The sequence below is a fragment of the Monodon monoceros genome, unplaced genomic scaffold (assembly GCF_005190385.1).
Source record: "Monodon monoceros isolate NGI ecotype Baffin Bay Population unplaced genomic scaffold, NGI_Narwhal_1 Super_Scaffold_10, whole genome shotgun sequence".
Lineage (NCBI taxonomy): Eukaryota > Metazoa > Chordata > Mammalia > Artiodactyla > Monodontidae > Monodon > Monodon monoceros.
This window is the reverse complement of record NW_021703766.1, coordinates 12,020,258-12,042,086: the sequence shown is the minus strand read 5'-3', so window position 1 is coordinate 12,042,086 and position 21,829 is coordinate 12,020,258. Positions and strand designations below refer to the sequence as shown.

Here is a 21,829-nt window from a genome sequence, read left to right as displayed (position 1 = left end):
CCCAGGCAGCCAAATAAATAAATATTAAAAAAAAAAGAGAGAGACCACCTGAGGCCAGATTAAGGGAAACAGAGAAGCTCAGTAGGAGGAGACCACCTGAGGCCAGATTAAAGGGATGCAGGCCCTGCACACACCCTAATCTTATGGGCAACTCTGCCCATTGCTATAAAACTCCTCACCAAATCCCCCCGGGGTTGGGATACACAGTTTTTGAGGCACAAGCCCACTGTGTCCCCCTTTGCTTGGCAAAGCAATAAAGCTTTTCTGCTTCACCCAAAACTCTTGTCTCCGAGATTGAATGCAGCACTGGTGCACAGAGGCTGAGTGTTCAGCAACATTCCTAACTAGTGCCCTATTAACGGCATTTGGGTGGTTTGCAGTCTTTTACTATTACATACCATGTTGGAATGATAACCATACACGTTATATGTACATGCATTCATGGTGCTGCTTTACAACCACTTTCTACAAGTGAAAATTCAGATTTTTCCAGGCCATACATTTTATGATTTCTCACAAATTAGATGTGTAGGCTTGCCACTACACAGATGCATCTAAAAGGAAATGCTTATTTACTTCTCTAAGTCTTCCCCAGACTGTGGCTGGAGGCTAAAGCCGTTACACAGATCATCAGAATAAAGAAACCAGGTATCATCCAGGGATCTAAGAACATGTAGTTAAAATGACTATCCAATTTTCTACTGGGGAAGGAACAAAGAGATTTAACTTCATCTTTACCAAATTATGTAAGCAATCCCTCCAAGTACTCTACTAATGTCAGCTTTCCAGATGGGATCAGAAAGCCAACTGTTTTTCTTTTAAAAGTAGTTTATAGTTAGCATTTATTGAGCACTCACTAGATATACCGGATAATTTACATACATTGTTGCAATTAATCTTCAAAAAGCCCTTACGAGATAGTGTCATTCTTGCAGCCAGCCACACTGCCTACGAGTGGCAGAACTGAGACTCCAGACTTGAGATTTAAGAGAAAAGACATAGCTGGCAGTGTCATTTTGTGATTTTTTTTTTTTTTCCTATTTACAGTATGTCTCACACTGTGCTAGACACTGGGGAAAATATGAATAAAGCATTACCCCCTACTCCAGAAGCTTACAGTCTGGTGGTAACCAACACATAAACAATTACAAAGCACTGTTCTAAGTGGTATGTAGAAAGTATTATTGGAACAGAGGAGAGAATAACTGTTACCTATAAAAACTATTCAAGCAGCCTTATTTGTAATATCAGTCAATAAAAATGGATTTGTTAATATTGCTTTTAAAATGCAACAGATGAGTGAAGGTTTTTTTTTTTTTAAAAAAAAAGGGAATTCCTTGGCAGTCCAGTGGTTAGGACTCTGCACTTTCACTGCCAAGGGCCTGGGCTCAATCCTTGGTCGGGGAACTAAGATCCCACAAGCCACGCAGTGTGGCCAAGAAAAAAAAAGTTGCACGTAGTCTCCCCCGACTCTAGTCTGTAACAGACACTAGTAAGATTTTACAGATGAATTTTATCAAACTATGTAAGGAACCTTTAATCCTTTCTTAAAATTTCAGAGATTAGGAAAAGGGAATAATCAAAAATTAATTTTGAGACAAAATCTCAATGGCCAAAACTTTATGAGAAAAATTATACATTGATCTCATCAACATAGAAAAATCCTAAATATTAGTAAATAAAATTCAGTAGTATACCAAAACAATCATGACCAGGTAGCACTTAGCCCAAGAATGGGTTATATAGTTCATCATTATGTCTATTAATAAAACACCAATTTTTTTTTTTTTTTTTTGCGGTACTTGGGCCTCTCACTGTTGTGGCCTCTCCCGTTGTGGAGCACAGGCTCCGGACGTGCAGGCTCAGTGGCCATGGCTCATGGGCCTAGCCGCTCCGCGGCCCTGGACCAGGGCACGAACCCGTGTCCCCTGCATCGGCAGGTGGACTCTCAACCACTGCACCACCAGGGAAGCCCTAAAACACCAAGTTTAACAAAGGAGAATGTTGGGCTGTACCCCGCAGGCCTTCAAGGCCTGTACTTGCCCAGCCTCAGACTGAAGAAAGAGCCCAGAGTCAGTGACACAGACATCAGTTGTTTAATGGATAGGGGATCTTACACGTCTGGAGCAAAAGGGTCCTGGAGTGACACTCCACTGTGGATGGCAGACAGCAGGCAGGACATGGCAGAAGTCCAGGGAGCTGTGGTGGTGGTGGGGGGGGGGAAGATTACCTGTTATGGGGAACAGATGTCAGGTTGGCTCATCCATTACCAGGGAAACCATCAGAGAGGCATGTCCCTCAAAGCCCCTTTGATAAAACTAGCAGGGTGGAGCTGTTTTGATATAAAGATTAGAAGAATCACTAGCTGGGGGCAAGTACATAGGCAGTTACTGATTAGGCTCTATGATTAAGAGGGAAGGTCAGCCATGTGAGTAGGGTGTAGGTGAAGCAGGGACTGGTTAAGCAGGGGATGTAAAGAGATCAAGGCATCCTGGATGGCCTGATCACATGGCAAAAACTATATTATCATGTCCTAGATGAAGGGAAAGCACCTCAAACAACTCAAAACCTATTTATAGTTTTTTATTTTTAAACTTCTTAGCAAATTAAGATTTCTTTAATTTGATAAAGGGTATTCATAAAAACTCTATAGCAAATATGTACATTAGTATATAAAGCTATGGTGAGTAAGGCAGTGTGGTACTGACAATGGGATAGACAAATACTTTAATGGAACAGAACCCAGAAATAGATCTGTGTATAAAACATGTCAGAGGTGGCATGACAAGTCATCAGGGAAATGATGAACCAGTTAACAAATGGGACTGCAGCAATTAGTTACTTATATGGTAAAATTTCAGAGGCATTCCTATTAAAAACAGGAACTAAAAAAGGAAATCTGAAGGGTGAACTTTATGGTATGTGAATTATATCTCAATGAAGCTGTTGAAGTCTGCTATCAGTGCTTTTACTCAACTTTGTCCTGGCATAAAATGAATATAATGAGAGGAAATGTAAATGAGAGGCGTAAGAATCAGAAAGGAAGACTAAACCATAATATACAGACAGTGATAATCCACATAGAAAAATCTAAGAGAATCTATACAGATTAGAATAAGAAAGTTCTCCATAGTTGCTGGATACGAGATCAGTATCAAATATTGATGATGTTTCTACACACCATTTGTAACCAGTTAGGGAATATTACAGGAAAAAATTTCAGTTTCAATAGGAGCAAAATGTATAAGTGCATAGGAATAAACTTAATATAAGATACACTAATATACCATATTCCAGGATGAGAACATCCAATATGGTAAAGATGCATATTGCCTCCAGGTTAATCTGTGAGTTTAATGCAATTTCAATAAAAATCCCAATCAGGTATGTGTGTGTATGTGTGGTATCTGACAATTGATGGTAAAATCCATGTAGGAGAGCAAAAGCCAAGAATAACCAAGAAGTGTTAAGAAAAACAGGCCAGGGAGATTTGTGTTAGCAGTAATTAAGTAATTAAGACTGTGCCATATGGCAAAGAGACAGACACATAAACCAGGGAACACAACAGAAACCCAGAAACAGATCCATGTTTAAAACATAGCTGTATTTTGGGAATTCCCTGGCAGTCTAGTGGTTAGGACTCTGCACTTCCACTGCAGGGGGCACAGGTTCTATCCCTGTTCCGGGAACTAAGATCCCGCAAGCTGTGTGGCCAAAAAAAAAAAAAAAAAAAGGCAGTACTTTAATGTATCTGGAGTGAAAAATCAAAGGGGAAATGATGAACTAGTTAATCCATTATTTAAAATTGGCTATATATACATGAAAATAGATTCCTATACTATATAATAGGATTATAAAATAAATTCAAGGTGAATTAAACATCTAAAGCTGGAAAAGCAAAACTTTAAAAAGAACGAAATAATGCCATTTGCAGCAACATGGATGGACCTGGAGATTATTATACTAAGTGAAGTAAGCCAGACAAAGACAAATATCACATGATACCACTTACATGCTGAATCTAAAAAAAAAAAAAAAAGGTGATACAAATGAACTTATTTACAAAACAGAAACAGACTCACAGACCTGGAAGACAAAGGGGAAAGGTAAGGGGGGAGGGATAAATTGGGAGTTTGGGACTGACATGTACACACTACTATATTTAAAATAGATAACCAACAAGGACCTACTGTATAGCACAGGGAACTCTGCTCAATATTCTGTAATAACCTAAATGGGAAAAGAATTTGAAAAAGAATAGATACATGTATATATATATAACTGAATCACTTTGCTGTACACCTGAAACTAACACAACATTGTTAATCAACTATACTCCAATATAAAATAAAAATTCAAAATAAAAAGAGTTGGGGGCTTCCCTGGTGGCGCAGTGGTTCAGAGTCCGCCTGCCGATGCAGGGGACGCGGGTTCGTGCCCCGGTCCTGGAGGATCCCACATGCCGCGGAACGGCTGGGCCCATGGGCCATGGCCGCTGAGCCTGCACGTCCAGAGCCTGTGCTCCGCAACGGGAGAGGCCACGGCGGTGAGAGACCCGCGTACTACAAAAAAATAAAAAATAAAAAGAGTTGGGAGGAAGTTCTTAAAATAAGCTACAAAAATACAAACAATAAAGAAAAAGGTTAAATTTAAGTACATTAAAATTTTTTTTAACATCTTTATTGGAGTATAATTGCTTTACAATGGTGCGTTAGTTTCTGCTTTATAACAAAGTGAATCAGTTATACATATACATATATCCCCATGTCTCTTCCCTCTTGCGTCTCCCTCCCCCCCTCCCTATCCCACCCCTCTAGGTGGTCACAAACCACCTAGCTGATCTCCCTGTGCTATGTGGCTGCTTCCCACTAGCTATCTATTTTACGTTTGGTAGTATAAATATGTCTGTGCCACTCTCTCACTTTGTCACAGCTTACCCTTCCCCCTCCCCATATCCTCAAGTCCATGCTCTAGTAGGTCTGTGTCTTTATTCCCGTCTTACCCCTAGGTTCTTCATGACATTTTTTTGTTTCTTAGATTCCATATATATGTGTTAGCATACGGTATTTGTTTTTCTCCTTCTGACTTACTTCACTCTGTATGACAGACTCTAGGTCTATCACATTAAAATTTTAAAAATTATGTTTTTTATTTCCTCAATATTATTCCTCAGTAATATTTTTACTGAGGGCATGCTGAAAAGTTGTTTTGATATATCACAAAAGATTTGTCTTATTAAATGGGAATATCACTCCACCTCTCTTTAATAAAAGGTGACCACATATATTATGGAATTTGAAAAAACTTCATAACTTTAAAGAATGAAACACTTTATTTAAACAAAATTAATAGAAGCTGCAGATTGGATGAAAATGTTTGTAACAAATATAAACCAAAAAAGAATTAATATCCAAAATAAATAAAGAACTCTTCCAATAAGACCAACAACCCAAGAGAACAATGAGCAAAGACAAAGAATCCTTAACTTCAGTCCACTGTATATGTTGTCCATGCACTAACTCTATCGAGTGCCTTTCACAAAGACTACAATATGAACGGTGCCCCCTAGAGTTGTGCAGTGTACAACCTCTACACTAAAAGATGCAGACTTGCACTATACAGTTGGTGGCCTTATGAAATGCAAAGGAAAGTAAACTCTGGTTTATTTTTTCACACTCATCAGATTGGCTAAAGTTTCAACATATAAAATGTTACGGAGCATATGAAACATCTGGAATCCTCATAAACTGCTGTGTGGGTGTAAATTGGTGCCATCACACTGGAAAGCAATCTGACAATATTCAGTAAAGTTGAAGATGCAGATAACCCATGACCTAGCAAATTCCATGTCTAGGTATATATCCTAGAAATATCCCCACCCATGTACAAGAGACATGTACAAGAATGATCACTGCAGCCTTGTCTATATGAGCCAAGAATTGGAAACAGACTAAATGTCCGGCAACAGGAGAACGGAAGGATAATATGTGGTATAGCCATACAAAGGAATACTATATAGCGGTTAAAATGAATGCACTAGAACTACATATGTTAACATAAATAAATCTCCAAAATGGTGCTGATGAATGAAAAAAGCAAGATGCAGAAGTATATTCAGCATATCATTTCTATAAAGTTTAAAAACATGGAAAACAATTCTAAGTATTGCTCACAGATATAAAGTTATGTAATAAAAGTATAACCATGCAATTCAGGGTGGTGGTTACCTAATGGAAGGAGGGGTCAATGTGGGGTTTCAAATATAGCTAGTCATGTTTTATTTCTCCAGAAAATAAAAACCTGAAGCAAATATAGCAAAATATTTACTGCTGTTATTTCTTTTTATTGTTATGTTTGAACTATTAAATAACTTTTTAAGTTACATCAGTGAGAACAGGGATTGGGTCCTTCTCAAAGAACAGCACACGGGTGCCTCCAATTTCTCACTCCCCTTCACTCCTCAGCCCAGGAGAGGCCAGCTTCTACTTCCCTGACCCTGCGTTTGCTGAGGTTACCAAAAATAACCTTGTCCGCCCAGCTGAGGGGCTGGAGGGGAACCATGAGGTTCTTAATTCTTACCTTCCTTGTCTCTCTTTTAATATATTCTACACTCCAGATTACTCCCTCTTTGAAGCTCCTAGTTGCCTTTCTCCTGATTTTCCTCTGGCCTCTTGGTCACACTCCTTCCTGTGCTTCTCCACCTACTCCTGAACTCTCCATGTTCCCCAGGGTTCAGTCCAGAGTCCTCTTTTCTTCTCATTCTCTACACATTCTCCTTGGATGGTTTTATCCTAACCCGTGTCTTTAAAGACCTCCTATAAATGACTCCAAAATCTTGATCCTCAGTCCATCTCTCTCCTGAGCCCCAAGCCAGTCCTTCCAAATGCCCCCTCTTAGGTCCTTGGCCAGCAGTATCACAGAAATCCCAACTGTCTGAGCTCATCGTCCCCTGCCTGCAACTCCTGACACTGACCCCCTCCCCAGCCCAGAGCAGCTCCTCTTCCTGGATCCCCTTTCCTCATATACAGCACCCCCTTCCCTCCTCTCACCCACACAGGAACCTGAGAGCCATCCTCAATGCTCCCTCAATCCTCATCCCCTACCGCAGTCAGCCAATCAGCCTCACCAGCCTCTGCATATTTCTCAAGTCAGTCCCCTCCCAATGGCTCCTAAAACTGTTATTGTCGGGGCCTCGTCATTTCTCTTCTTATTATTACAGTAATCCCCCAACTGTGGTCTCCCTGCCACCATCCCTGTCCCTGACTAATCCATCCTCCTTGTTACAGAGGAGAGTGATATCGCTAAAATGCAACTTCCATCCCAATACCCTTTCCTCAAAAATCCTTTAAGTGGCAAGTCATTGGGATAAAACCATTCTCCTTTGCAGGACTCAAAAGTCCTCACCGACTTGCCCCGAGTGCCTCTCCAACCCCTCCCACACTCCCCCAGCCCAGCCACGCAGTGCTGTCATCTTTGGCCTTTGCATACGTTGATTCTCTACCTCAAATACCCTTCTCTCAAAGCTGTCCCTATGTGCGCCACCAGTTTCTCTTTGTTTGCTTCCCCTTCACCTCTGAGCAAGTATACCTGGGCCTATGAGATCTTCCTGTGCCCCTTCCTCTCCCAAGTTGGGAATTAGACCTCTATCATGGCCATCCTTGTGTTCCCTGCAAAGTCACTTTCCCACCGTCCCTATCAGTCAAGGAGTTAACAAGAGGACTAACCCCCCTCCTTGTATTTCAGGTGCACAGCACAAAGCCTGATATACTGATGGTTTCAGAAGCTATATGACAGGTCCACCTGGAACTGAGAGCCTACCTAACAAGTGCTAATGCATCTTAATGTTGCAGCAGTGGCTGAAATACGTAAAATATGTACTGTAGCCACACAGAAGGCATGGGGCAGGTATGTGCACCAGGGCACCAATTCCAAACGGGGCCCAAGCATCTCCTTCAAGGAGAATTTAGAAGGAGGTAATGTAAATGTTCTTATTCTCAAAAGCCTCACTGTTCATTAGGCTGAATGGTAGAATGCTTTAAAAAGCACAATTGGGGATTTTATTTTTAAAATTTTTTCTGGCTAGAACCTTTATTATTTCAGAAATAGGCATCCTATGTAACTTGAGGTGGGTAGAATAGTTATTTATGGATTACTGTAGTAAGTATTTGTCAAAACACCAAGTATCTCAATAATCATACACATTTCATTCATAAGAACTTACAAAAATAACTCTTCTGTGTCAAGAAACTTATAAATAATGGTCTATGGAGGAGAGAAGGAGAATTCTGCTAGGGGAAACTCTAAGTGAAGCATTTTCTCCATTACATTTTTGATTGATATAGTTCATGAAAGAAGCCTCGCTTTGCCTTCCTTTTTTTTAGTGATTCCTCTGAGAGGGAATGCAAGAAACTAAATCTGAGGGGGAAAACTGCTTTCATAATCTCAAGTGTAAACCACGAATAGGTTTTTCTGATAAAAGCTTTAAAGCCTGAAGAGATAAGAAAGGCAAGCATGTATTCCTTTAAACATTTCAATAAATTTGCAAAAATATTCAGCAACTATGCACGTATTGTTTGTATACTTAAAAATGCAACAATTTTCATGCTTCGAATATTTTTTCCTGAGTGTTTTAAGCATGTTTTGTTCTAGACAATTCAAAAGTAAGACTTACACACACACATAATATATACAACAGGAATTCTCCACATGATTAGCATTGTGGACTCTCCTAACAGTGTCAAACAATGAGAAGCCAAACGTGATCACATCCATATCGTAAGGAGAGCCTGGAGAATCACCTATGTCTTTGTTTTCTGCTCAGTGCTTCTGATAAGTTCAGCAGATGTACGGCCATGACTTGTTTCCAAACATCCAGACCCCCTCACTGGCTCACCACAATTACACGAGTGCTAAGTTCTAAGTATTCAAAGAAAGACTGCAGGTGTCGCTTTACTTCTCTCTGGTCCCTTTACCAAACCCCTACATCACTTATGACATTACTTGTTAATATTTTGCAATCCAAAATGAAAAATGCAGGTACACAAGTTTGCTAAATTTCATTTAACCAAATAAATTTAAAAATAGATAAAATACTTAAATTCCTGCAACACAAAACTTGGTTTTCATATTCATTTGAACATTTTAGAATTACTCAAACATGAGAATTGAAAATGTGTGTGCAATTTGGAAGAGAACTACTGAATTTATTCTCCAGAAGAAAAAGCAGACCTGAAGCATCACATTACTGGAACACCTGAAATGTTGACAAGTTCTTACCTTCTAAACTTCAATGAAAGCTGCTTGCACAAACTATTTAAAGAATATCTGCCCCGGGCTTCCCTGGTGGTGCAGTGGTTGAGAGTCCGCCTGCCGATGCAGGGGACACGGGTTCGTGCCCTGCTCTGGGAAGATCCCACATGCCGCGTAGCGGCCAGGCCCATGAGCCATGGCCGCTAAGCCTGCGCGTCCGGAGCCTGTGCTCCGCGACGGGAGAGGCCACCAACGGTGAGAGGCCCGCGTACCGGAAAAAAAAAAAAAAAAAAAGAATATCTACCCCTATTAAACAAGCCAGATATCTGATGTATTAAGGAAGTCAGAAGCTGAGTCACTTCATTTCTTTCTGTTGACTCTAGTTGCCAGAATACTGGCAACTCGCATCCATGTAGATTCCCAGCATCGAGTTGATGGGATCATATTTTTGAACTCCATACACTGGTACTACTTCTGCTCGCTTGATTACTTTCTGTGTATCATACAGAAGAAACATGCTGAAAAGAACTAATCCACCATAAACTGTCAGTGAGTACAGAGTGGCACCAGCCACAGTGGTAAGTGGAAGAAACATAGATCCTAGTGAGGACACAAAGACGACACCCAGGCCCACGCCCAGGGGTGCTCCCATGTTCAAAAACTTCTCACTGGGTGCACATATGGCCACAGTGGAGAGGCCTCCCACAATACCAGCTGTGTACCATGCAGCTGTGATGAGAAGAGGCGCCCCCTAATATCGTCAGAGGAGCCACCACTGCACCCATCACACCAGAATGTAGTAACCAAGCAAGATGCTTTGGGCCTGGGCTCTGGTCATATGATATCGACTGGACCAGCACTCCAGCTCCAATCATGGCTGCAAAGGTTGCATCAATTGTCACCCAAGAGCCTCTCATCATGAAGTTCATGAGGGCAGGAGTTCTGCTCACTGCCAGGGCAGACAAAGCTGTTATGCCGATACTTCCTGCTAAGTACATATAGGTGGTATGAATTCTATCCTTCACATACTGAGTCCAAATTACAGCTTCTTCAATAGCTCCAATCTCATTAGACATTCCCAAGCCATAGCAGCACAAAGCTCTAAGACCAACAGCAGCCCCTTCAGCAATCTTCCCATCTGATCAATTTTAAGTATTTTTCCAATGATGGTTCCAAAGTTGCCGCCTTGAGTTCTTGGCTAGTTTTCCCACACCAAATTCCAATTCTTGTCCTGGTGGCATATTCCCTGCTGGGTGTTAAGAGCCATTGATTTTTCGTGATGGAATTCTTCACAACAGGGGAGGCCTTGGTGAAAGCTGGTGGAAAACCCTGGAAGGTAGTGTCCGGAGACACACAAGTCTTGCGGCCAGCATGGTGGTGCACCAGGTTTACCAAGCAGATCGGAAACGCTCAGTCCCTGGTCAACTCAAGCGCGCAGTTCCCCTTCCGGCCGGCGAAACACAACGACTACCACCTCCCGTGCCCTCCGCCCACCTCTTACTCAATTGTGGATTTTAAATTACCCCTTTCATCTTTATTTCCTCAGGGAGAAAAAAACGATCCTGGTGGTTGACATCAGGAAGGCGAGGCCACGGAGTTAGGTAGGAGGATCTACATATTTCTCTGTGATCAACAGCTCTGCTTCCTCACCTCCTTAGCTGCTGGAGACAGGCTGCTGCTTCCAGATGTGGGATGGGGTGGTGCACGCAAGCAAACGCCTGGTGCGCAGCAAGGGGCTCCACAAACATCTGCCCAACACGCTTCTCCTAAGGACGATCTCTTAACGTTTGTTAGCAAAAGTTTTGGAAATCAGGATCAGTAAACTGCAGAGTACCTTATAAGCGGCAGTGACAGACCAAGGCAGGAACTGCACACGCGGTAGGCAGCCCTCCTCATGCCTGTGCTGAACAGTATCTCATCTCATCGCCACAACCCCACTGCCGGGGTGGTGTTGCCCTCATGTCAAAGGTGAGGATACTGACGCTCTGAAAATGCACTTACCCACCGAAGATCACACACTCAGTCCATCCTGGAGTCACAATTCAAACTCAAGTCTATGGCCAAAGTCCATCCTTGTTCTGCTAGACCAGAGGTTAGAAGCTGAAGGCCTGTGTCTACATGGACCCTAGACATGTACGTAAAAACACAACTTTCTTGCTTCTCTTCAAAAAATTCTGAAGATCTGGCAACAATCAGCCAGAACAAAATAATGGCTCCTCTTTGGACAAGGAACTTGCCAGTTCACTCCACCTACTTTTTAAAAAAAAATATTTATCTATTCATTTATTTAGGCTGCACTGGGTCTTAGTTGAGGCATGTGGGCTTCTTAGTTGCGGCATGCATGCCGGATCTAGTTCCCCACCAGGGATCGAACCCGGGCCCCCTGCATTGGGAGCGTGGAGTCTTACCCACTGGACCACCAGGGAAGTCACTCACACCACCTACTTTTTAAACATTTCCTATTCCTGGATATCTTTGGGCTTACAACCTTTGCACCATAGTTTATGTGCCATCCTTTATTTAGAACAGAATTCTTCCAAAGTACATGTAAGCAAAATACTAACCCACATTGGTCAACCCCATCTTTCATGGGAGAGGCAAAGAGCTGGGCTGCACGATCTGCCTGTGTCGGCACAGGTGAGCGAACGGTGTCATCCGGACCTGTTGAGACTGTACTCCTGCTCTCTCGCCCCGAAGCCTGGTTTCTCCCGTTGCCAGCTGTTTTCTCAGCCCAGCAGTTACTGATGTGCTGGGATAGGAGGGCATTCACATACCACTGGGGAAATGAGGAAAAGTATAGCATGAAAATACCAACTGAAAAGGTACTCACTAGAGGTCAAAATAGTCCACTATAGCAGCAATAAAAAAGGAAGTTGATGAAATCTTTGCGGGGAGGGACAGGGAACATACATTGAGAAGAGCTCTTTGCTTTCTCTCAATTAATAGAAGCTAATTCAATTAAAACTGGGGCAGACTAGATTGAGGGTGCCTCTATTGCTGGGCAAAGCTCGGGTTGCCCACAGTTTAGTTCCATTTTTTTTTTTTTAATTTATTTGTTTACTTTTGGCTGCATTGGTTCTTCGTTGCTGCGCACGGGCTTTCTCTAGTTGTGGCAAGTGGGGGCTACTCTTCGTTGCAGTGCGAGGGCTTCTCATTGCAGTGGCTTATTTTGTTGTGAAGCATGGGCTTTAGGCACGTTGGCTTCAGTAGTTGTGGCATGGCCCCCGGTTTAATTTCTCAGAGATTTCCTGAGAGGTTGCACATAAAGGTCTGTTGTTGAACTGAAGAAAGATGCTGGGAATAGGCTCTCTGATCCTGCTCTGTTGTCAGGTTGGTTTCACCACCCAGGGGCCCACCGTGCCTCTCCCCATGGAGACACTGCTGGGTTTCAATGTGCTTTTCATTCTCTTGGCTGCCTGAGCAAACAGCCATCACTGTTTCCATTGTGAGCTCTTCTCCGTCTGGAGCCAAGCCCAAGTTCATGGAACATGTGCTTGCGACCAACATTTGGCAGCCTGGGTCCCCACTTGGAGCGACTTTCTGCCTTTGCCTTTTTCCCATCAAGACAGTTCCTGAATCTGGAGACTGAAGAGCAGTGCTGAACACGCTTAGTTCTAAAAGCTGGTTCCTCATCCTGCTAGCTCACTGGGATGAGGGACAAAAAATTCACACCAAAATCCAGGGCCCAGGTTGCAAAGACAAAATTTATTTCCATCCCTCCCTTGTTACCAACACGACTGAGAGCATACATATCTCACAGCATCAATGGGCTTAGTTTCCTGGAGAAAATTTCTCTTTGTATTATCTACTGAGTTAAGAATTTTTATAAGAATTCCTATTACAAGTGGAAAAAAATTGAGCATCCTAATCCTGAGGCCTCATTTTCTAGGTCAGGTGACAGAATGAAGAGATTAAATGCTTTCCCCACATCCACATAGGAAGTAGTGGCAGAGTTGGTACTAGAACATAACTACTTGAATATCCAGACCAAAGTTTATTCTACTATGCCAAGTCACTAATAAGGACTGGGTTTTTTTTTTAACATTTTTATACTGATATTAATTCCACACAATAAAATGCACAGATCTTAAGTGCAGAGCTTAATACATTTTGACAAATGTTTACACCCACGTGATCAAAACTCCAGTCGAAACATGGAATGTTTCCATCATCCTAGAAAGTTCCCTTGGGCCTTTTTCCACTCAACTCCCTTGTCCCATCTTCCTGCACCCAGCAACAACACCTGCTCTGATTTCCATCCCTTTTGATAAGTTTCGGGGCTCCAGTTTTAAGAAATAAAAATTGAATGCATGTGAATTTGCCTGAAGCCCTGAAATGTCTCTTTGCAGAATTTTCCTCTCCCTTTTGGACTGCAAGTACTACTTAAGATTTGTTTTGGATCCATCTGGACATTCTTCCAGAAGTCAGCCTTAGCCCCAGCACAGACATATTTAGGGTTAAAGGCATCCACGTTTATAAGAAGCAAACGCCAACTATGATTCCTCAATATGTGGTATAAAAAGAACTCTACCTTCTGGAAAATAAAGTTGCTATCTCCAAAATATCTGCCTTCTTGGCTCTTTCTGTAACACACCACTCCTTTAGAGTAGCTGCCTCTGTTCCTATGGAAAGAATTGCCTGAGCCCTTGAAAGTGAGCACATATGCATTATCTTTCTACTTGGAAGCTGTTTCCTAGTTTCGATAACCTTCCGCTGCAGTGGGATTCCTCTTCGCAGCTCCTCTGACTTCCCCAGACATCATTACAGGAGGGCAGAGGCAGTTAAAAACCTAACATTGTCCTAAGCTATTTAGTCAGCAAGGTATCTGGGTTTTAGAAACTGGAAAACTTTGGCTAAGGCTTGCTCAGAACATTGTCTTAAGGCCAAAAAGTGTTGGCAAGGTCCAGGTGAAGGCAGCTTTCCACCAGCCACAGACACGACCAAATCATACGGGGCCTGCTTCTCTTTTAAGCGGAGCGCTGACAGCCAGCCTGGATCATTTTCTCCACATCAGCTTGTCTCCCCAGACAGTGAGCTAATGCTTGGCACCAAAAAACACCATAAAAAAAAAGGCATTTAACCCCATGTTTTCAGGCAGAAATGACTAAATGGAATATATACACAAAATTATTTAAATCAAGACAACTTTTAAAAATTCTAAGAGAATAAAAATTATGCACACATAGTCACAACATTGGAACCCACTTGTGAACACAGAATAAAGAGGAAGCAATGCTGAAAATTTTCAGAGGAGTAAACTTCTCTGAAAGAGCCAAATTTCAGAAGACATTTTGTCAGTAAAGAGAGAATTCTGCGGAATTAGCTGCCTAAAGCATGTTGAATCCCTCTTCCCTATGCAATGTCACTTCTGAGTATGTTGGGGTTTTTCTACAGTTTAAAACTACTGATATTTTAAACTTTTTCTATTTTTTTTCATTTTCTAAATTTTACTTTTAAAAATAGATACTATATTAACATGGTTCAAAATTTTAAAAATAAGAAAAGTCTCCCTCCCACTCCCAGGCCCCAGCCATTCCCTTTCCCACCCCATAGGCCCTGTGTTAGTGGTTTCCTGTGCATCTATTCAGAGCTAGTTTAGCAAAACATAGATATATACCTTTCATCCTTCTTTTTTTTAGAAATGGAATGTTATAATGCTGCCCTACATTTTGCTATTTTTTTTAACACTTCATTGTATTTAGAAACAGAATTTAGAAGACATATTTCAATAAAGAAAAATTATATGTTCATTTACCCTTTGACACAGTGAATCCCACCTCTAAGAATCTATCCAAAATATACATTGGCAAAAATACAAAATATTCTATGTAGGCTATTCACAGAGTATTTCGAAAAGAAAGAATATGCAATGTCCACCAACTAATAAAAATGGTTACTGCTGGGGGCAGGAAGAAACAGAGGTGAGGGGACAAGGATGTAAGACCTCTCTGAATGTACCTTAAAAAAAAAAACTTGGGGCTTCCCTGGTGGCACAGTGGTTGAGAGTCCGCCTGCCGATGCAGGGACATGGGTTTGTGCCCTGGTCCGGGAAGATCCCACATGCCGCGGAGCGGCTGGGCCCGTGAGCCACGGCCGCTGAGCCTGTGCGTCTGGAGCCTGTGCTCCGCAATGGGAGAGGCCACAACAGTGAGAGGCCTGCGTACCGCAAAAACAAAACAAAACAAAAAACAACTTGTTTTAAATATTTTACATAATTTTTTAAAAAGTCCCCCTAAAAATTGAAAGCGAAAGGAGACAAAATTAACTATATATATTTGAAGCACTAACTACAGAGGAACTATTTCAAGTGACTTTAAAATGTTCACAATCTGGGAGTTCCCTGGTGGTCTAGTGGTTAGGACTCGGGGCTTTCACTGCTGTGGCCCAGGTTCAATCCGCGGTTGGGGAACTGAGATCCTGCAAGCCGCGAGGCGAGGCCAAAAACAAAAAAAATCAAAAAACCTCACAATCCCTAGATCTGGTTTTTCAATCTCAGCACAACTGACATTTTGGGCTGGATAATTCTTTGTTGTGGGGGGTTGTCCTGTGCACCATAGGGTGTCAGCACCCAAGGCTCAGGTGAACTTCCCTGATTGGCAACATTTTGCACATACAGTCACACATCGTTGCCCCGAGAATTAAGTGCTGTGTTTGTCACATGTGCACCCAAAAAACTAAATATTGATTGCCCTGGGAGAATGTTCTAAAATATAGGAGGAGGAAACATGACACAGCAGGAGGAGCCACCTGGGGAAGCACCAGGGTGGGTCAGGAGGCACAGGGAGGAAGGAGGAAATGTGGGCAAGAGCCATTACTGTGAAGGGGAAGGGACGGGACGGGCAAGGTAAACAGGCTTGGGATTGGCTGGTTTGACTAATTTCAGTAGCCTCTTGAGGCACAGTGACTGCCCCTGGTTTTCTGGTGCCTGGCCCTGGTGTGATTAGGGCAGGTGGATAGTGGCCCAGAATGTGAGAGCCCCAGAAAGGAGGTGGTTGGGGTATGGGCTCTGGATTGGTTGGTATACGTACAAAAGGTGTGCTCAGAGATGAGTCTTTACCCCTAGAAACTGGCTATCCCTGGGAGGGGCAGTCTCTCCAGGGTCAGCAAGGCAAAGATGTCAAAGCATCAGAGACACAAGGTTAGCAGAGAGGACAACTAGAAGCTTGTGCAGACTGTCTCCTGGACTTCGCCCATGTGCCTTTCCCTTTGCTGACTTTCACTGTAATAAATGGTAACTGTAACAGTTTTTCTGAGTTCTGTGAGTCTGTCTAGTGAATCAGCCTAAGGGTGGTCTTGGGGACCTCATAACACAGTTGCTAAAACCATTCTGTAAAAGGGTGATGGGATAGATCAGGCTGATACCAATGAACCCACTGATTAATCACTGAAAGCGGGACAACCCTATGTTGTGCAGAACCACCTGAAAAGAACTGAACCTGAATGTAATCAAGCCTCTCCATGTAACCACAAATTTATAGGAAATATGAGGGAGAGAGAACCTGCTATCAACACTGGAGGAAATAAGCAGCCAAATCCTGGATGGGGGACAGTCTACAGGACAAATAACCCATTTGTTAAGCACATAAAAAGAAGAGTGAACTGCTACAGATTTAGTGAGAAAAAGACACGTCAATCCAATGCATTGTGTGGACATTGTCTGGATCCTAATTTCAACAAAATAGTCAGAAGACATTTTTGAGACAACAGGGGAAATAAAACACAGCCTGCATAATAAATATTAAGGAATGATTGTTAATTTTGTTGGGTAGAATATGATGGTTAGAATTCACTTTAAAATATTCCAAGAAAAACAAAATTGGAGGGGAGGGGGGAATAGATTAGGTAACAACAGCATAAAGCTGATGATTGTTAAGTCTGGGTGATGGGTACACGGAGGCCCACTGTGCTATTCTACTTTTTGTCTATTTAAAAACTTCTATAACAAGTTTTTATAAATTTACTTATTTACTTTTGGCTGCGTTGGGTCTTCGTTGCTGCATGCAGGCTTCCTCTAGTTGCAGTGAGCAGGGGCTACCCTTCGTTGCAATGAGCGGGCTTCTCATTGTGGGGGCTTCAGTAGTTGTGGCACGTGGGCTCAGTAGTTGTGGCTCGTAGGCTCTAGAGCACAGGCAAAGTAGTTGTGGCGCATGGGCTTAGTTGTTCCCTGGCATGGGGGATCTTCCCAGACCAGGGATAGAACCCACGTCCCCTGCATTGGCACGCAGATTCTTAACCACTGCGCCACCAGGGATGTCCTATAACAAGTGTCTAAAAAGGTACTTAAAAATTGGAAGCAGTTATCAGTAAAAACATATGATCTAAATGTATGAAGTTCGAGAACCTGCCAATATTGCAGAGATGTGATTTTAAGGCATAGGTGAGATTCTAAACTTGGGTTTTTGTTTTGTTTGGCTTTGTTTTTGGGGTGTTTTTTTGGCAGCACCACGTGGCATGTGGGATCTAGTTCCCCGACCAGGGATCGAACCCACGCCCCCTGCAGTGGAAGCATGGAGTCCCAACCACTGGACTGCCAGGGAAGTCCCTAAACTTGGATTTTAAGAGATTAAAGCAAAATGTAGGAAGTTGGCTGTCTAAGCTCCCCTTTTAGCTCTTGAGAAAACAGGCAGAGTCCAAGGTGAAGCTGCCTCTGGTCTCTATCTTTCAGGGTTTTGCCAGTCTCTGTTCTGAAGCGTAAATTCAGGAGTGTTTTTAATATTTAGTTTTTTGGGTGCACATGTGATGAACACTATAAAATTTAGGAATAAAAAGACTATCTCCTTACATTCTCATATAAATCTTTATCCTTTAAAATAGAATCTCGGGACTTTCCTGGTGGTCCAGTGGGTAAGATTCCGCACTCCCCATGCATGGGGGCTGGTTTTGATCCCTGGTCGGGGAACTAGATCCCACATGCGTGACGCAACTAAGAGTTCGCGTGCCGCAACTAAGAAGTCCTCATGCCGCAACTAAGAGTCTGCATGCTGCAAATAAGAAGTCCGCATGCCACAACGAAGATCCCACATGCTGCAACTAAGAACTGGCACAGACAAAATTAAAAAATATTAAAAAAAAAAAAAGAATCTCATGAGAGAGAGAGATGCATAATTTTCTGTGGATAAAAGCTTCTGCCAATCGAGGTATCTTAACTGCTCTCATATCATAGGATTTGGGGTCAGGCAAAAGGATCTCTCTGATTAAAGCAGCATATGGTAGGGGTCTGGCCTTCAGGTAGTGATGTTTTTGTCTTTCTTTCCTGCTATCTAAAAGGACTCCTTATAGAAAAAAGTTCAAGGATAACTTGTTATGAAAAACTTATGGGGGAATTCCCCGGTGGTCCAGTGGTTAGGACTCGGTGATTTCACTGCTGTGGCCTGGGTTCAATCCCTGGTCAGGGAACTAAGATCCCGCAAGCCGCATGGCACAGCCCAAAAAAAAAAAAAAAGTTACAATGGTAAATTAAAAAAAAAAAAACGTACGTATTACTTCTGTAATAAAAAAAATTAAGAACATATGTTCACATGCAAACTTGTATATGAATGATTATAGCAGCACTATTCACAATAGCCAAAAAGTGGAAACAACCTAAATGTCCATCAGTTGATGATTAGATAAACAAAATGTGGTATATCCATAGAACTGAATATTATTTTTATTCCATAAAAAGGAATAAAGTACTGACTCATGCCACCAATTCACGTTATAACATCATGAATCTTAAAACATCATGTTAAGTGAAAGAAGACAGTCACAAAAGACCACATATTGTATGATTCCATTATATGAAATGTTCAAAACAGGGAAATCCATAGAGACACAAAGTAGATTACTGTTTGCCCTGGAGCTGAGGGGGTTGAGGGGAAATGAGGAGCGGCTGCTAATGGATACTGTACTGGGTCAAACAGCATCCCCCCGCCTCCCCCAGATGAGAACAAAAATGTTCTAAAATTGATCATGGTGATGTTTGCACACCTTTGTGGATATACTAAAACCCACCAAACTGTACACTTTAAATGGGTGAATTTTATGGTATGTGAATTATATGTCAATAAAGCTGTTATTTAAAATATTTAAAGGTATAAGGAAATACTGAAGAACCAACAATGACCTTGAGTAATCCCAACATGGAGAACTTCCACTTTTAGTCAATAAATTAGAGTGTGAAGAGGTTGAAAGTTAAACATTAGTTGTTAGTAAAAACAGCATTGACTGCTAGCTCTGCTGCTGAATTACTATAGGGACTTTTGGCCTTTTAGACAGAACTCTTTCCATTGAAAGTCATAGGAAAACAGTCTCAAACAGGCTTACTCAAAACAATAGGAATTTATCTCACATAATTGAAGTCCAGAGTAGGCACTAGTTTCAGGCATCCAGACAAGGTCACGAGAGCTCTGATTCTCTCAGCTGTTTCCTTCATTGCCTTTGTTCTCAAGCTGGCTGTCTCTATGTAGTAGGCAACGGCAGCCACAGGCAATCCCAAGATTACGTGGCGTTTATAGTTCCTGATACAAGAGGAGAGAGAATCTTACCTGATCACTCTGGCACTAGTTCCAGGACTGTTCAGGGCTGGCTCACATTTCTGGAGCCAAGGAGTAAAGTTCACTTCATCCAAGCATGGGTAAAGCAGGAAAGGGTGGTTCTCCAAAGGAAAAAAGACTGGATATACAAAATACATGCCCACTATGACAGGCAAAACTCTAAAACTTGCAGAGATTCAAAGATTATCTCAGCCCAATAAGTACTTGCCGAATCAATATAGGAAAAGACAAAATGGAGCTATTGCAGAGTACTTTTAAAGCATCACGTTCCAAATTCTTATTCTTAGAGAAGCAATAAAACACAGGACACATACCAAGGTCATTAGCAAGATGCTGTTTTAGCAGTGAGCTACTTCAGTCAAGTATAGATTGTTCCATGTCCAGAATTCCATCCATCTCACACAGAAGAGATATTTTACTCTGGTAGATGGCAGTCTTTTTTTCCTGATCAGCCACAAGAAAAGCTAAGGCTTATCCAGCACGTAGGAAGAAGGCAGTCCAGAATGAATGAATGGAAAACACCCTGCTGCCAGTAAACTTTGCTCATTTAAATTGTTGATAATCCGGTGGGTTTCTGATCCAGGATCCAAATGCCTGCTTTCGGAGTGCGCTCCAGGCCTGCTGATAAGTGGATGCGGCCTCCTTGTACTCATGGTACGTCACTAGCTTCTGCACCCTAATGCACACACACCACCAAGCACACAAGTTCTCACTGGACAGCTCACCACCGTGGCCAGCAAGACACCTCAGCAATACGCTGGACAGATTTATTACAAGAGACTTAGGAAGCAGGAAGATTTTGTTATGCTGTCCTATGCTGACTCTTACCTCCTTTGTAGGGAATTCACTAGAAAACAGCATGGATTAAAACAGGTAAGAATAAACAGAATGCTAGTTTTGTCTGGTCCTGGTGGAATCAGATAAAACAAGAATAACTCTATCTACTACTTGGTTTAAAATTTTCTATGTGTCTATAATTTCCACCATAAGGATCTAGCTGTTAGAAATTTCTCAACTGCATTTTCCCAAAGCACTTTCCATCTTAATCATATTCTCCTATGTACTGCCAGCCAACACCCCTTCCCAAATCCCTTAGCGTCTCTGACTGCTGAAGAATGGCTGACGTGCTGAATAATATCTATAATACTCACTCCCAGATCAAAAGATTTTCTTGTGACAAAGATTCTTTCCTTTGATCAAACTTGAGTCAGGCTCCTCTGAGCCCTATTCTCGATTCAGCCCCGACCTTGAGCTCTGTCCTTGCCATCTCATAGCTGAAGAAACTGAGCCTCATGTCTCATTGATTCAGGTTTTATCCTGCTTCTACTCTTTCGTTCTTTGCCAAGATCTGAGGAGACCCAAGTTGTTTCTTCACTCACTTCAGCAAAGATTAAAGCTGCTAATGGTAGCAAACACTGATTTTCGTTGTTTGATCAATTTCCCATAGCTTTTTGGTGGTTAATGGATGGGAACCACACACATGACAATGTTAAACTTTACCTGAGCCCTCAGTTCCCCAAACAAGCTATGGTTAAAAAATCTCCCTCCCACACTTCTGTGTTGTGGGAAGTGGCTGACTGCAAAGAACCACCCTTCTTCATGGCTTAGACAGACTCATGAATGCCCCCCTGGTTTACCTCTAACAAGGCCAGACACAGACCCCATTCTTTGCCTCATAACGATTAGCTGAACTGTTTGTACCCACTGACAAAATCTCGACCACATGCCTGCTAATTTGACCAAATATTAGTTATGCTTCTCTCCTTCCCCCAGACCCCCGAACTTTGAGCCACTTTCAGCCTGAGCCAGCATCAGCATGTGTAACAAGCCCTTCTTTTAACAGCCCCTCCTGAGAATCAACACTTCCTGTTCAATTGTTCCATCACACTACCGGCTCGTCCTACTCCCCCATTCCCAGCTCTGTCTAACTTTGCTTCTCTCTCCGTATAAAAGAAAATTCCTTTGCACCTGCTCTTCGAGAGGCTTACAGATCTTAAGATTGCAGTGCCCTTGCTATTGCGTTAGTCCTCCTCCTATTGTAACAG

General features: G+C 42.2%; 1 protein-coding gene and 1 pseudogene across 8 annotated transcripts in view; both read right to left on the bottom strand.

Moving 5' to 3' along the window:
- Positions 1–1,873: 1,873 nt before the first annotated feature.
- The window catches only part of ADAT1 (adenosine deaminase tRNA specific 1), a 39,942-nt gene continuing 19,986 nt past the window's right edge, over positions 1,874–21,829 (bottom strand). For 3 of the 8 annotated variants that reach the window (XM_029209954.1, XM_029209961.1, XM_029209957.1), the window contains 2 exons: positions 19,580–19,748; positions 11,143–12,025 (listed from right to left, as the gene is read on the bottom strand). In XM_029209954.1, the coding sequence (XP_029065787.1) occupies positions 11,678–12,025; positions 19,580–19,748 (517 nt within the window). In that variant the 3' untranslated portion in view covers positions 11,143–11,677. Of the gene's footprint in view, positions 2,231–11,142; positions 12,026–19,579; positions 19,749–20,227; positions 20,461–21,829 lie in introns of those variants that run through there. The other 5 variants (XM_029209968.1, XM_029210002.1, XM_029209993.1 and 2 more) reach the window with 5 other exon arrangements.
- LOC114888115 lies at positions 9,610–11,027 on the bottom strand (annotated as a pseudogene).